The sequence below is a fragment of the Aythya ferina genome (genome assembly GCF_964211825.1).
Source record: "Aythya ferina genome assembly, chromosome: 2".
NCBI classification, from domain to species: domain Eukaryota; kingdom Metazoa; phylum Chordata; class Aves; order Anseriformes; family Anatidae; genus Aythya; species Aythya ferina.
Genome location: NC_140297.1, coordinates 66,859,681 through 66,876,460, shown reverse-complemented (window position 1 = coordinate 66,876,460; position 16,780 = coordinate 66,859,681). Strand labels below are relative to the sequence as shown.

Here is a 16,780-nt window from a genome sequence, read left to right as displayed (position 1 = left end):
TGTAATTGTGTATCATTATCCAAAATGGTTAAGGGCCTAAACTATCTGATGCCCTTTAAAACAACGTTGCTGTTTTTAAGTACACTATCTGATCAAGCTGAAGCCACTCGTTGAGGATCACAAGCAATGTACAAACTACCACATTAGTCCACATCAATAAGCCTTGGGTTGTGGCTTAACTGTCGTATTTGCCACAGTAATTAACTTTGTTATACTCATTTTATAAGAAGTGTTATTTGCAATATGTTTAGTCTTGATTGATTACTACTACCAGCAAGAATATTCAAATGCAGTTTAATCTATGGCTTATATCCAAAAAGATAGCTTACAATTTAGCTAATGAATGATGGTTAAATCCAGGCCATGAATCATAATGCAAATTAGAATGAACTTGCATTTCTAGTTGTGCTTTGCTACAACTACTACTAAAATTTGCTAGTGGTTGAATTAATTATAACAGATAATTCAACCCCTTTTTTTTTCTGTTTGTGAGTGGTCTGTCAACAAGGAGTGGATTTTTATATAATAAGGTAGTTATTACTATTTATAATACAATATATCTGCTTACCCAAAGTGTTACTTACTTAAAAAACATTAGTTTAAATGAACACCCTCATGGCGTAGAAATTAAGCTGATAAAAATATATACATTATCACTTGTCTTATGAGGCTCTGAAAATACCAGACTAAGATTATTGGCAGGGCTGTTGCTCAGTTTATCCTTTGGTAGCAATCCCAGTGAGTTACAGAATTTCTGCTTGCTTGAGATTGTATTTCACCCCACAGGCATGACGGTTTGGAGAAGACACCATCAAATATTCTTAGCAGGATCCCTCTTGCCCCAACCCAGTCAAAAACAACCTGAACCAAGTGTGTTAATGCATATTCCTCCTCTCAACTGAACCAGGTGCCTCTGGAGTTGCCCATCTCCCATGTTTAACAGAGAATGGGTGGTTTGTGATGTGGCACTACCTGAAGAGCTGTGTGCAGCAGCATAGTCAGCATGTTTCTTGACCAAAAGGGCACATAAATCCACACCACAGAGGAGAACGTCTGTGTTTTCTTTATGAATTAAGTCCTTGAAAAAGGCATTCTTTTCATAAATTGCTTTTACTCTTTTATAATTTTCTTAACAATAATTCTTGGTGAGTATGCTGATAACAACAACAAGGCAAACTTAATATTCACTCAGACTTAATCAAATAGATCATATAGTCTTCATTTTACCCATTAAAATATTTTCATTTATAAAAATTAATCTAAATATAAATATTAACACTAAAGATTGAAATCACTTGATGACAAAATAATTCTTTGTGTGCTATATGTTTTTATGATTTTTTAAACAGTAAATTATATCTTTGCACATATTTGGCACAATAAATGTTTGTAAAAATTCAAATGCCTTATAGCAGGTAGGATTTTTTTTCTTTTTTCTGTTTTCTTTTTGCAATGCCTACACAGTACACATTTTTCTGTCAAAGAAGACTGAATATTTTAACATTGTAACATGATAATAGTTGCTTTTCATGCCTCTTAAGGAAAACAACCTATTCCAAACTTTGTTGGCTTATTTAAATCACACTAACAGAACAAAAGCCAAAGAGTTATTCTATTAAAATTAGTAATTTCTGCATTGATATTACATACACAACATTAGTTATTATTATTAGATGAATATGTAGACCAACCACCATTAATGACATTTCATAACACGCATACCTGCATAAACCAGAACCTGGGAATGTATTGTGTACATACACAAGAACAGTCAAGGGAGGAGGAGGAGACTGAATAAAAGAAAATTCCTAAGCATCCTACTCTGTTTAATCTCCTTTACTGGATTGTATAAATAAATAAAATCTATCTTATATATATATATATATATTTATATATTAAACAGAGCGGGCCAAATTCTGCCCTCACATCTGTGCAAACCAGTTCCAGAGAAGTAGTATTGTGTGAGAGTAAGAGAAGGCATAATTTCACCCAGAACATATCGAGTCAGACCTTCGGCAGATGGAAATTCATCAAAGAGATAGAGTGAGACTTGTGTCTTCTAGGTGAGAAGATGGCTGTATATTTTCTGACAGTTCCTTACATACAGCTGGACATCAGCATACTGACAAACTTGGCTTCAAATATAGGTGACGGATTTGTAACTGGAACTGTTTTCCCAACCATACCATCCTGCTATCCTTTACCAACCCCACCTGACCCCCAAGCCCCAGTGTAGTCAGGAGATTTGCCGAGTTTTGCTCATACTTGCCCAAGCACTAGCATGTCATGTCCCAGGGTCCCAGGGGACCATGTTCCTGCCTGTTGGCAAGTAACGTGGGTGCTCTGCTAGCTGCGAACCTGGGGAAAGAAGCAGCTCTTCTCCTCTCCTGGTACCCGCTGCTCTTGAGAAAGCTCATTGCCAGCTCTGAAAATCAGATTACTGTCTTCTGAGTGGACTGAAAATTTGGAACAAACTGAGACCAGTCTCATTTTTTTTTTCCAGTGTTTCCTGTCTTGAGCTCTCTGTATGCTTTAACAGCAATTAAAAAAAAAAAAAAAAAGCCATGAAGTCAGCCAGGTGCAATCTCAGAGCCCCCTATCTAGTACCAGCAAAAGATAAAACATCTCACAGAAGGGAGTTGTTCTCTGGCCCAAGACTCCTTAGTGCTGACAGGAACTTACCAGCTCGTGCCCTCCTTCACAGCATGATTTCACATCAGTCCAGAATGTATTTGGGTACTCGCACTGCGTTTGATGTAGAATATCAAAATCACCTCCTCAAACTACCTCCTTTGTATTCCCCAGAGCAAAAGGTACCACAAATTGGCAAGGCCCTCCCCCAAAAGGGTCAGAGGAACACTCTGTAAATGGCATCTTCGCTCCTGGGCATTTGATCAAGGGCCTTCCAGGGTTTGGCTCCCCTTTTGAGGGTCTCCGGAAATGAAAGAAGAAATTTCACTGTTCACAATCTGATTCAGAGTGGTCCAGTGGTAGTGGGGTGCACATGGCACCAGTGACAAGCCCCAGCTACTCTACGATGGCTACAGACTAGTAAAGGAAAAGACTTCTAGGCTACATTTGTCCCCTCCTCAGAAAAGGAAGCAGCCAAAGGGAATCTCTTATAGTTTGCAGCCACCCTGCAGCCATCAGCCAGTCAGCAGAGATCTCATCCACAATGCTTTTACTTTCTTTTCCCAATCTTAAAGATTTGGTCAGAATTTATTCTCAACTACAACATGGTTAGATGCCATCAAGGGGACAATGATACCAAGAAGAATGAGGCAAAGGTGTCACAACAGTGTTCAGATGCATCCAGATGCTGGGATTGTAACTCAACAGACATCTGGTCCACATGTGCTGCTTACAAACAATTCATGGCTCAGCATGACATCCACATTCCCCCCTGCCACCAACTGTAAAATACCTAGCTCTGGAGCTAGAACATTAACTCTGCCAAATTATTTTTAGGGAACAGAGAAGTCTTTGCATATCACATCTCCTCCTACCAACCTTGTCAAAACTTCCACCGGCTCCTGGAGAGTAGAGCTAGGTACACAGATTCTCCATTCCCACCAAGTAGCTGAAAAGCAGCACACACTGCACAGAGTTGTTCTTATTGCTCGACAAGACAGATGCCTACATGAACATCAAGAGGCCAGAAAATGTGGATCACAGGTCTGCTTTGTTCATTCTTTTTGAATGAAATATTGGCCTATAATTATGATTGAGAGTACAAAAACATACTGTAATTTAAAGACTACATACTTTAGTACAATCAATGGGGAGAAAAAGTGCATCTTAAAATGTGGAGCCTTGCTTTTGAAACTCAGCATCCTTTCTAGAGTCTTGTGAGAACTTTAAGGCAGAGTTTCCTTTAGCAGACCACAATGCTGAAGACTTGGACAGCTTTCTCAGTGAGGTATCCGAACGAAGCCCTATAACTGAGGCATTGTGGGTTCTTGAGGATCCATTTTCAGCTGGACTTACACAATGGCTGTTAAGTAAAGGCACTCTAGTGTACAGCCTTAGGCAGTGTGTTATTGGCAGTAGAGAAGTGTAAGTTTAGTACATCACAGCAGATCCTATAGCAGGTTCCTAAAACAGAGAGGGACAGGAAAGAAAGAAACATGAGTCAAACACAAAACAAGGTTGCTGAAGGGAGCCAGATCCTTCCCTTTCTCACCTCCCTGCATGTTTTACACATATCTGGTGGTACACCACTTAGTCATCTTTTCTTCTTATGCGTCTACATCTGCTCTAGAAGAAGTGATTGACAGCTGTACAGTGAAACCTACTTGTTCAAATCCTTCTGGGTCAACCTGTAGCCTGTCTCCTCCTTAAATTTCACTTATGCTAGCTTTAAACTTTTCTCAACAATCACTAAGATTCGAGGTGAATCTCACCTGCAGAATTATGCTGTGAAATTGGTACTGGGAGGGTCTGAACTGCAGGTCCACTCATTTATTTCTTAGTTTTAAATAAGGATAGCACATGCCTGTAGACCTGGCAGCTGTGATACATTACTACAGGCTAACATTCTGGAACACACAGCTGCTACATGCTGCTATAGTCAGACAGCTGCCAGGACACTGGATACATTTGTTCAAAGTTACCTCAACAGTCTCTATTCTTTTTCCTCCACCTACTAAGAGAAATTTTGTGAAGATGCTGAAACATATCTGCATACGCTGATACCTCTATATTTCTACTTACTGCTTTTAACAGCATTTTTGAAAACATTTATTATGATTTTACCATTAAGTCCTTGGCAGTGCTTTTCCTCTCTTTAGTCCTTTGCGTTAGAGATCCTTGAAGCATGAAGTTTCTATTAAATGTTCTGACAGTGGTAATTGGAGAACCATCTTTTTTTTCACCTGCAAAAAATACAAAAAACGAGATTTTTCACCTAACAGATTGAAGCGAATGTAATAATATTCTTGAAAAGTCACAGCTTCTGGAGAGAAAAAACTTCCCCTCAGACATGTAAGACAAGCTCATTTTAAGTTAAATGAAAAACAGCAGGCTGTGCACCTTGAAGTTTACTAAAGTTTGAGGTCGTGTCAATCTTTAGAATTACACAAGAGTAAAACAAGGTGAAGCAGGCCCCAGAATTGTCACAGATAATGCACTGAAGGTTTAGAAAAGAAAAAAGAAAAAGAAAATGAAAAGGAAAAGGAAAAGGAAAACTGTATTTAAAAAAAAAACAAAACACACACACACACAAACAACTCACAACTCATGCCATACCCTAACATACCAGCAACATTACTGAGCCAGATAACATGGACTGAATTCAGTAGGCATAGTCTTTAAGAAAGCAGCTGTGGGCTGTGGAGAGTGGCAAGTGCCTAGTCATAGTTAGCACTGTGACTGCTTGGCCCTTGCAGCCTAAACCTGGCCACACCTCAGCAGTGGCCTAACTTTTACAGGACAAGCATTTAGCAGTCCTCATTTGCTTTTCCCAACCTTCTGTTCTGTTTCTGTTAATTTGCCACTGTCACATTTTCCACTAAAATAGGAAGTGGTGATGTTTTACGTGCCAAATGTATGTTTTGTTTTTGCAAATGCAATGGGAAATGAGAAAGCTAGACACATCTGTTCATTTTATAACTTCATCATTCCCCTACTCTGTTGAACTGTACATTGCATTGAAACTTATGAAGAGAGACTATAAATTTATCATATGTAACAAGTGCACCTTTTATTGGTGGAGCCGGAAGTTTCCTCCTCTGCTGTCTTGATGTGTCTATTGTATGCATCTGTAAACAACACATATGCATTACTCAACTCCATTACAGAAAAAGAGGCAAGATTTCCCCAATGTATTTTTGAATACTACATAATGTTCTGGCACCTGGTTTGTTTGCTTTTGATCCCGTTTCCTTGTCAGGCGAACACATGGAGCCACATTCAAGCCTGCAACAGTGAGAGCTGATATTCTGCTCTCAATATCTGAAATCTTCAAAGAAAATAAGAGACAGAGACAGACAGATGGGGAGGGGGAAAAAGAAGTTTTAAAATTACTATGGATGCCACTACTAAAACATATCCTTCCCCCCACTCAAATCTTCTTTAATTAAAAAAACATAAACAGATAGCTGATTCCTTCATCAATTCTGACACTTTGCTCTCCTTTGCTCTCTATTCTTTAGTCCTAATGTCAAAGAGGGGTTAATTCGTTAGTAAAGATGAAGTACAAGAACATTCCAACCTACCATATGACTCCAATGAAGAGGCATTTTGTTCCTTGTGAGGAAACAAAGAAAGCAGAGAACCCCCTGCCTGCCATCTCCCAGTAACTACTAGCTATGTAATTCGATGTTCATTCAAGCATGTGTTTTTCAAAGGCTACATTTAAGCAATTACTTTGTGGAACACATTTCCTAATTCAAAATTAATTTCATGCACAAACAAGGTACATCCTCTGTCTCAAAATCCAAATGTTTGATCTTGAATATTTGTTATAATTTGAATGTACATGTACGTCAAACAAACACAGACATGCAAGTACTCACTGTGTAAAAACACTCAAAGAAAAACAAGTTGCTAGAAAAAACAAAAGGCCAAGGAAACAAACAGCTGGGGAGAAGCTATACTGAGGCAGAGACTAGCAGATAGAAGTGTCACCAAAAGGGAAAGAAGTGTCAGAGAAGTCAGACTTCAGCTGCACATATAATCAGACTCCTGATTCACGACGACACCTGAAGCTGGTCACGCTGCAGATGTATCAGTTGCATGTTACCTTCTTTGTCACCCTACTCTCATAGGTCAGGTCTCTCCCCTCCTCATTTCTCATCTCCATTAATATATGTAATGTAAATTAGTGACCAAGGCCAACAAGATGCTGCTGCCAGGTTGCCATCTATTTCATCAATGCACTTCTGACATCAGGAAGGTGTCAGACTTTCAGATCTTTGCTCAATCCTAGTTTGAATATGCTGTCACTGAAAAAAATAAACAGGTACATCCCTGTTAATGCCTGGCACAGGCATGTCAGAGTGCATCATGTGGTACAGACTGGTCAGTAAGCCACTGCTGCTAGCCATATGTGGAGGTCATTATTCCCTTGCAGTCTGACAGCCTTACCTCATTCAGCTTCCTGCACCAGGTCATGAAGTTCTGTTCAGAGCCCCAGACTTTCTGGAGCCTACTAGGGAGAAACTAGACCACAGCACACATGAGCAACTGCCTTTTGGCTGGGATGTGTACTGCTCAGCAGCTAAATCCCAAGGCAGACTTGCAAGTTCTGGGTTCTGCCTTTGGTCTTTTTTGGTAGATTGGTACTGACACTGGCTTCTTTTGCCTCTACAGTCTGCTGAGTAGAAGAACTACCTAAGACCATATCTGCAGTCAGACAACAGGCATACACACAACAGAGCACACCATGCAAGCTGCCTGGGAACAAGGAACAGGTACAGTATTAGTACTACAGTAACATGCTGTTGTCTGAAAACTAGCTGGGGGAAGAAACAATTGCAGTACATCTGGCTGTACTGAGTGACACATCTCAGTTATGCTTTGCTCAGCTCCTGTGATGCAGCTGTGTATCCTTGGATCATGAGTTTGCTGAGATACAAAAGAATATTACAACTAAGCATGCACAGACAAAAGGTAAGCACAAGGGAAGTCAGTGTGAAACTGCAGGTGGGGAGGAGCTGCCGTCCTCACCTGAAGCTCTGCGTGATGAACCTGGGCAGCTGCTGTGGCCACCTGATCCTCCAGCTCGGCCAGCTCTGACTCTGCTGTAATGCTGTTGATCTTGCGTGCCGCGTCCTCCAGGCTGGTCAGCTGCCCCTCCAGCCCATACACCGTGACAGCTGTCAGATACACCTGCAGGGCCCAGGAGGGAGAGCTGTCAGTGATTTCTGTTTTGTGAGCATGGAGGTTTGAGCAGACTGCATTGTCCATGTCACCTCACCACAAAACAGAATTATTCCATATACACCAGAAAATTAAAAAAAAAAAAAGAATGCTGAAAAGTTACCTTTTTTTTTCTTTTTTTTTTGGTATTCAATTTCATAACATAAATACTGCAATTAAAGACTGTCACACTGTGTGCAAGCACACTCAAGGCCTCCGGTCAATCAAAAAATCTGTGAGAATAACTGCTCATCAGCATATTGATACAAACTTCTTACACTATACCTGTGCTTATTGTATGCACAATGGAGTTTTCCATCGCATCCTGCACTCACCCAATTCTACAGCAGCCGAAATCCTTTACATCTCCTGGCCCTTTGGAGTGAATCTGTGGAGGGTCAATAGGCTTATTTGGGCCGCATAAGAATAACAGACTGTATAATTTAGAGATCTTCTCTGAAATTAAAGAATATCTCAACCCATCTGCAATACCTCTGATCACTGTGGGTGAAGGTTTCATTTCACATTCAGCTACTCAGCAATAATTCATGATAAATTGTGTTTTATGTGTTTCTTTTATTTCACAAAGAAATCTAAGACACAGCTGGATGAAGGTCCCTAGTTTATAGAAAATGCTAATTTTCACACAGAATCACAGAATCATCTAGGTTGGAAGAGACCTCCAAGATCACTGAGTCCACTCTGACCTAACACTAACAAGTCCTCCACTGAACAATATCACTAAGTGCTACATCTAAACGTCTTTTAAAGACCTCCAGGGATGGTGACTCCACCACTTCCCTGGGCAGCCTATTCCAATGCCTAACAACCCTTTCAGTAAAGAAGTTCTTCCTAATATCCAACCTAAACCTCCCCTGGTGCAACTTTAGCCCATTCCCCCTTGTCCTATTACCAGGCATGTGGGAGAAAAGACCAAACCCCACTTCATTACAGCCTTCTTTAAGGTACCTGTAGAGAGCAATAAGGTCGCCCCTGAGCCTCCTCTTCTCCAGGCTGAACACCACTGAGCCTCCTCTTCTCCAGGCTGAACAACCCCAGATCCTTCAGCCACTCCTCATAAGACTTGTTCTCCAGACCTCTCACCAGCTTCACTGCCCTTCTCTGGACATGCTCGAGCACCTCAATGTCCTTCTTGTGAGGGGCCCAATTTCAAATATTATCTTTTGATAACTGTGTTTAAAATTTTGCTACTTATGTGAAAATACTGCACCTTCTGCCTGTTTACAAGATTGTCAAGAGACTGTTTCCATGAAGCTGGTAACAGGACAGTAGAAATAAATCTACATTCTGATTTTCCCCACTGGCAGCATCACTTACTCCAATACCAATAAAGGCTGCAGTGCTACAAAACTACCATGAATACTCTGTGGCAGACTTTATGGGTCAAGGGGCAAGAAAACAGGATCTGAACTAGATCCTTGAGCACATACCTTCACTTCATATGTTTTCCACTCAAGTCATCATATCTGCCCATAATTCCTAGCCCCTGCAATCCACTGGTAACAAGTGTTCAAATAATTTCTGGCCATGCTGTAACTTCATGGATCAAAAGTGGTAGAGAATTACTATTATTTTTATTGCTTTATTGATGTTTAATTGCTTGCAATAGGTTTTTTGTTTGGTTGGTTTTGTGTGTTTTTTGTTTTTCTTATTTGTATTACTGGTTTCAGGGCATATATATATACACAAGGTATATACATTTTGTTCCTGTACATGACTTTGCTAAGAAGCAAATTCACTATGTCTTGTATGAACTGCATCTTGTTAGATGACAACATAACTTCAAGCATGAAATTCTTGAAAAGTGTACCTAGGACAAATAAATCATTTGGTTTAACATCTTTGCTGAAGTACTTGGAGACACAGGTAGTTAACATTCTGATTTAAATAGAAACGTTCCTACTTTGTGGGTTTAAATTATTCTTTCCATTCACATCAGTGAAGGTTCTTTTTTGATTTCTCTATCATATCTAAATGTCAGAGAAAGAAGAAAGAAGAGCATTATGATCAGAAACCTCTAGGAAGTTGAACGAAAGATGCATTTAAATGCTATGCCAAAATTCTCTTCACAATAATTTGGATATTTCACAAGCAAAAATAAATAAATAAATAAAACAGAACAATAAAAAATGTGGCAAGAGGTGAACAATATTTTTGTAACTTAAGAACCCCCATATTTGTTACATTTTGGTTTAACTGAACATTTTCCATCTAGATTTAAACAGAAGGTTTTTCTTAAGATTCTCTTTACCTGAACAATCATTGCAGTTCAAGCAGCAATGGTGTACTTGCAGGTCTCCACGAAATTACACCCTTTTGAATTACACCCATTAACAATCAGATTCAGGAGACTTATTTTACCAACATTTAGGTATGCATAGCTTCTACTAACACCCACCAGACCTAGTGCTGGGACAGGTGGCCCCTACATTCTCCCCACTGATGCATGTACAATCAACAAAACACTGAGAACAAGAATGAACGCAGTAAGGTGTCTGTCTACATGTGCACCCAGATTCTCTTTCACAAGTTGCTGCAAAGAAGATGCACTGCATGCAGGTATGCCCCAATCTGCATTGGGAAAAAATATGGATTCCTCGATTTCTAAAGGCTTTTTAAATTTACACATTGACTGTGGTGATGAAATCATGAAACCATGCAGTTTTGTCATGTACTTCAAATCCTGTGTGGATTTGTGTGGAGAAAGATATAGTGTGGGGACACAACAAGGCTGATCCAACTGGATGCCTTATGAATTATGCAGGCCACTGAGAGAAGATAAATCAGCTATATGCTGCAAGCAGGGAAACACCACAGAAAGAAATGCTCTGCATCAGTGACCAGTGAGGAATGCTTGGCCCAAATGAACAACTAGGGGTCACAGCACCATAGACGTCAAATAGTCACAAAGACACAAAGGATTGCTGGAGCTTAAGTGCGGAAAAAACGCACATCAGATAATTTGCAACACAGTTCTCCACAGAAAAAAATAAAATGTGGTAGAACCTCTCTGCAAATTGCTTTCTTTCTGAGGAATCCAGGCTGTTGTGGGAGTGGGTTTTTGTGAAGGAAACTGGTTTTATCCCCTAAGAGAAGATTCTGTCTTTGAAAATTTTCTAGGGACTAAAGACAAACATGATCTATTTTCTTGAATTGATCAGGATGTTATAATAGGACAGCCTGGATTCTTGTAGATTTTTAAAAGTTCCTAACAAAGAGAAAAATCACAGAAATGTAATCAGTTCAATGTGGGAAGAGAAGAAAATCAGAAGTTACAAGTGTACCAACTCCATTAAGTGGATGCATGAAAATTTACAATGAGTAGTGGCTTCCCTCTCTGATTCAGCATTACACTTTTCCCTGCAGATGACAGGTACTCATGAAAAAGGACAGAAGATTCAGATGTGGCTGAACAGAAATGTTTAACCTAGCTTCTCTAGCCTGCTGTTTTTAATAGCACAGTGGGCAGCTCTGGCTCCCTGGGTACTCATCTCATTATACTGGGAAATCATGGGTGGAGGAAGAGGTCCTCCATTTCTTCTCCAGGTGATTTGGAAAATGCTTTCCCTACCTGCCCTTAAAATAATCAGGCTGTGCTAGGACTTGGAGACGTGGTTTCAGCAAGGCATGGCACACCAGCACAGCCACATGGATTCAGAGGGCTTAAATTAATTTTTAAGGTAGGGGTTCTGAAATAAGTTCTAAAATTCAGCACATACAACTCTTCTCCTCCTTCAAATATTTTAAAGTACACATTAAAACAAAAAAACAAAACCACAGCAAAATATCAAGCAGCTGAGCACCTCTTTGAAATAAGATCTTTTGTTCTCTCTGTGTATTGAATTAATAACATGGGATCCATTCTCAGCACACACTGATGATACCTACCTGAGCACTCTCTCTTTTCAATTGTTTCACACACACACACACACACGCAGACACACATGGATTCACATTCTTACGTTTTCTTCCAGTGTAGTGAGCTGCTCATCAAGCCTGATGGGGTCTGTCCCCAGTAGGAATGTCCCTCTTCCCTTGTCCTGAGAATCATCTGGGAAATCACAGGGACTGGTGGATTCTGCAATCAGTTCCTCCGTGGCGTTGATGACTTTCAGGACCTCTGTAGATATGTTGCAGAGCGAGACAGCAGAGTACTTCTGTTTTGTTACAAGAGCAGAGAAAACAACATTAAATTAGCACAGAGAGGTATTATGCAACATGGCTTAGCTTAAAGCTGTAGCTTTAAAAGTGCTAACGTATTACAGTTGGCTAGTTGCTGAGGAATCTACTTTTTCTCCCTCCCTTTTCAACACATGCACACTGATACAGCATACAAAATAACATACACACACAATTATTCCACAACACTAGTTAGTTCTACTAGAGGGCTGGTCCAAAACTTATGTCAAAGGAACCTACACATATCCAGCTTTAAAACCCAAGTGAGCTAGATACAGGTATCTTTGCAATAGCTTTTAGACAGTTTTTTTCACCACATTAATCTTTTTGGGGTCCTGCCAAACAGATGTGAAATCACCTGTCTCCATACAGGAGCTATCACATTGCAGCTGTGTACAAGGCAGATAAATCTTCAGACTTTTAGAAGCCCCGTGAGGACAGCAGTTTACATAGAAGATTTTGAGGAATTATATGATGGCCTCAAAAACGAAAGGTTGAGATATAGGCATGTACACATTTGCATCCCATTTTTTAAAAAAATCAATTAACCAGTATTTAAAAGTATTTATGAAATAACTTACATCAAGTACCAAGAAAGAGCATGCAGTTTTATCCATGTTAAAAAAACAAACAAACAACAACAACAAAAAAAAACAACACACAAAATACCCCAACAACACAACTGTAAGACTTCTGTTTTTTTAATCAATGTGCAATTTTTAATCAAACTGCGATTTGTTACTATCTATCCGAATTCTGATGATTCTTACAGAGCTTTAGCTTTCAGGACAACCCCTTTGAGGGCAGTAAAATTTTACCTGATGTTCCCTCAAGCATCAATTTCAACATCTGAACTATACAGCTTTGAGATCAAGCCAGAGCCTGTTGAAGTCAAAACAAACACTTACAGAATTTATGTGCAACACTTTCAATGTTGCTTTCCCTAAAAGAAAGTGTGGGAAGTTCAGACCAAAATTTAATTAATTCCTCAAACATGCAAATACTTATGCATGTGACTGAGGGATCCACCCATCTGTATATTTTCCCCAAAACAAAATATCTGTAGAATCAAAAATGAGGAAACAGTGTTTGTATTCTACACAGTAAATCATACAGTATGGAAAAGTGTAACTGGTGAAATATGTCTTTAACTACAAATGCACATCACATAAATATATTTATCAATATCCCAGCTGGCTTTCCTAGCAGGATATAGGAGAAATAACATTCCATTCCTTCATACAGACTCTACTGGATTTAACTGGAAAACCTCTTGTATTATGTATTTCCTTTAGTTTTCTGTTCATTTTAATGTTAGATAAGACTTTTACTGAAAAACTACTTCTTTAGCAGTGTGTGCTCAATTGTTGTATATCAGTACATTAAGGCATCTTTAGCACTGTTATTTCTCTGTATTACAAGACATAATTAGATACATGAGATTAAAGAGAATGAGAACAAAGCAAATACAGTATGCTACTGCATACAGATATTTAGCTTGTTAGGACAGCTGACACAGATCTGAACAAGGAAGCCTAGGGCTCTCTTAAGGAGAACAAATACTTGAATCCCACAAATAGACTACTGTTTTTTCCATTTATTTTCACAAGTGCCAATTAGGTTAAAAACAGATCAATAATTTTATAGGATGGAGGAGGAAATCAATGTTACTTTGTTTTATTATTTGCTTTTACAAGTGCCTAATTCTTATTCTATTCTATCAGTAGTAAACAAAAAAAGGATAAAGGCCAGACACTACATTTTCATCATGTACATTTCCTTCATTATTTTTGTTGATGTATGTTCTCCATTTCAAGAACTGCAGCCCCAGTTCAGTGTTTATTACATTTAACTTTATTATTATTATTTTTTGTAGCTAATGATGGATTTCCAAGGAAGATTAAATTAAATTAGAAAAAGTTTTTCTTACAGCAGACTATAAGAATCCATACTGGCATTTATTACAGAATCACAGATTCATCTAGGTTGGAAGAGACCTCCAAGATCACCGAGTCCACTCTCTGACCTAACACTAACAAGTCCTCCACTAAACCATATCACTAAGTGCTACATCTAAACGTCTTTTAAAGACCTCCAGGGATGGTGACTCCACCACTTTCCTGGGCAGCCTATTCCAATGCCTCACAACCCTTTCAGTAAAAAAAGTTCTTCCTAATATCCAACCTAAACCTCCCCTGGCCCAACTTTAGCCCATTCTCCCTTGTCCTGTCACCAGGCATGTAGGAGAACAGACCAACCCCCACCTCGCTACAGCCTTCTTTAAGGAATCTATAGAGTGCGATAAGGTTGCCCCTGAGCCTCCTCTTTTCCAGTCTGAACAATTCCAGCTTTCTCAGCCGTTCCTCACAAGACTTGTTCTCCAGACCCCTCTACAGCTTTGTTGCCTTTCTCTGGACTCGCTCAAACACCTCTATATTCTTCTTGTAGCGAGGGGCCCAAAAGAGTGGCCAGCCTTCCTGGACTTTTCTGCCCTTCAGAACTGCCTCCCAAGGGACTCTACCAACCAGAGTCCTGAACAGCTCAAAGTCTGCCCTCCGGAAGTCCAAGACAGCAGTTCTACTGGTCCCCCTCCTGACTTTGCCAAGAGTAGAGAACTCTACCATTTCATGGTCACTCTGCCCAAGACAGCTCCTGACCACCACATCTCCCACCAGCCCTTCCCTGTTTGTGAACAGGTCTAGTGGGGCACCTCCCCTGGTAGGCTTGCTAACTAGCTGAGTCAGGAAACTTCCACTCTCTCCAGAAACCTCCTAGCCTGCTTCTTCCGAGCAGTATTGCATTTCCAGGATATGTCTGTGAAGTTGAAGTCTTCCACGAGGACAAGAACTGACAATTTTGCAACTTTTGCCAGCTACCTATAGAATTCCTCATCCGTCTCCTCATCTTGGTTTGGCGGTCTATAATAGACCCCCACCAGAGTGCTTGCCTTGTCGGCCTTGCTGCTGATCCTAACCCGTAGGGAATCAACCTTATCATTCCCAGTCTCAGTTTTGAGTTCCACAACATTAAAACACTCTAATATAGAGAGCCACACTGCCACACCTTCCATGCTGCCTGTCCCTTCTGAAGAGCCTGTAGCCAGACATTGCAGCACTCCAGTCATGGGAGTGGTCCCACCATGTTTCCATGACGGCAACCAAGTCATAGCCTGCCTGCTGCACGATGGCTTCCAGCTCCTCCTGTTTGTTGCCCATGGTGAGTGCATTAGTGTAGGTGCACTTCAGCTGGGCCATTGCCGTCTCCCCCAACCCTGACATTGTTCCCCCGGCACACCTCTAATGAGACTTATTTCATCCTCATCCCCCTTCCTACCTAGTTTTAGAGACCAATTACTGCTGAACACAGTTATTGTTTTCCTGGTAAAGTGTTCTGCGACAGGAAGTTTTATTAAATCAAGATTTTGAGTAAAATACCCTTCCTTCTTAGTACGTAATGGACAGAGAAACAAAAGTTCAGCAAGTAAGAAATGTTATTTTTAGCTTTTCTAGATTTCTACTAAGTTCTTAGTGGCAGATGCTGCTTGGTTTTTAAAACTGAATATTAAGATTTGCTTCACATCAGATGTTGTGCACGGCAGCTATATAAACGCTCATAAAATGTTTGTCTCTGTGAAAACACCTTGATTCTAGTCTGCAGGTATTTAGACACAGGAGTCAAAGAGTTAAAGCTTTTTTTTACGCTTGTGAAACATCTGCTTTTATAGCATAACAAAGATATGGCACTAACCACTGTAAAAAAGAAAATAAATGGCCAGAAGAAGTGATTTTCCTTAGAGTACATCTGAAGAGTACATCTCACAAAACTGAAGAGTACAAGAAGTATCTTGGAATTATTTAAATTCAAACTTTGTGAAAGTTTTCTACTAAAAGATATTTGGAAATCAGTTTTACTTTGGGCTGCATACTTATAGAAGTGAAATGAGATTAAGGACTGCCTGAGGGAGACAAAGAGTTCAGGGGTTTTCAAAATGAAAAAACACACAAACAAAAAAGCTACTCGATTAATGTTTTTGTCTCATACATTTCTATCTCTTCAGCAAATGTCAAAAGCTGCTCAAACTGCTTATATTCCAAAATGGCCACTTTGCAAACCTAGTGGGGTAATCTAGAGATAATTATTTGAGATATGTAAAGAGAAATAGAGAAAGAGAAAAAAAAGTGTTATCCTGGAGTTTTAGTCTTTCACAATCCTCTCCCCTCCCCAGACACCCACGTCAAACTAAGAAGTTAGAAGGTTTTGTGAAAACAACCTAAAATTCACAAACGTGCACACAATATCATGCTGGTAGGTGGACATTTCAAATTGCTATAAAGACCTTTGGCTGTATAATTTGATTTTGCCTTTGCAAGAAAGGTCACTCTTAACACCTATAAGGGATTCAAAGAGACAGCTGACATGCCATGATTAAGTCTCTCCCATCCATCTCGTCAAGCAACGAACTAATATGAATGGGGGACACAGAAAGCAATCTCTGTTACAAATAGCTATCACAGAAAAAGCACAGCCATTGTTCTTGAAACACTGGGATGCATCCTGATTTCATCTGTGCTACCATGCTGCTCAAATTAAATTGATGCAGTTGATCCAAAATTGAATGTATATACTGATTATGAGAATTTATTTTCTACTGAATTTGAGATAAAGAGTTTAATGGAATGAATAAAACATATATATGTATATCTAATGATAATTCCTAACC

At 39.7% G+C, this 16,780-nt stretch overlaps 1 protein-coding gene across 4 annotated transcripts in view; it reads right to left on the bottom strand.

Annotated features, from left to right (window-relative positions):
• Window positions 1–3,678: 3,678 nt before the first annotated feature.
• The window catches only part of MYRIP (myosin VIIA and Rab interacting protein), a 231,963-nt gene continuing 218,861 nt past the window's right edge, over window positions 3,679–16,780 (bottom strand). For all 4 annotated transcript variants that reach the window (XM_084511564.1, XM_084511567.1, XM_084511565.1 and 1 more), the window contains 6 exons: window positions 11,844–12,038; window positions 7,669–7,830; window positions 5,855–5,959; window positions 5,699–5,759; window positions 4,756–4,874; window positions 3,679–4,095 (listed from right to left, as the gene is read on the bottom strand). In XM_084511564.1, coding sequence (XP_084367690.1) covers window positions 4,063–4,095; window positions 4,756–4,874; window positions 5,699–5,759; window positions 5,855–5,959; window positions 7,669–7,830; window positions 11,844–12,038 — 675 coding nt within the window. In that variant the 3' untranslated portion in view covers window positions 3,679–4,062. The remainder of the gene's footprint in view (window positions 4,096–4,755; window positions 4,875–5,698; window positions 5,760–5,854; window positions 5,960–7,668; window positions 7,831–11,843; window positions 12,039–16,780) is intronic.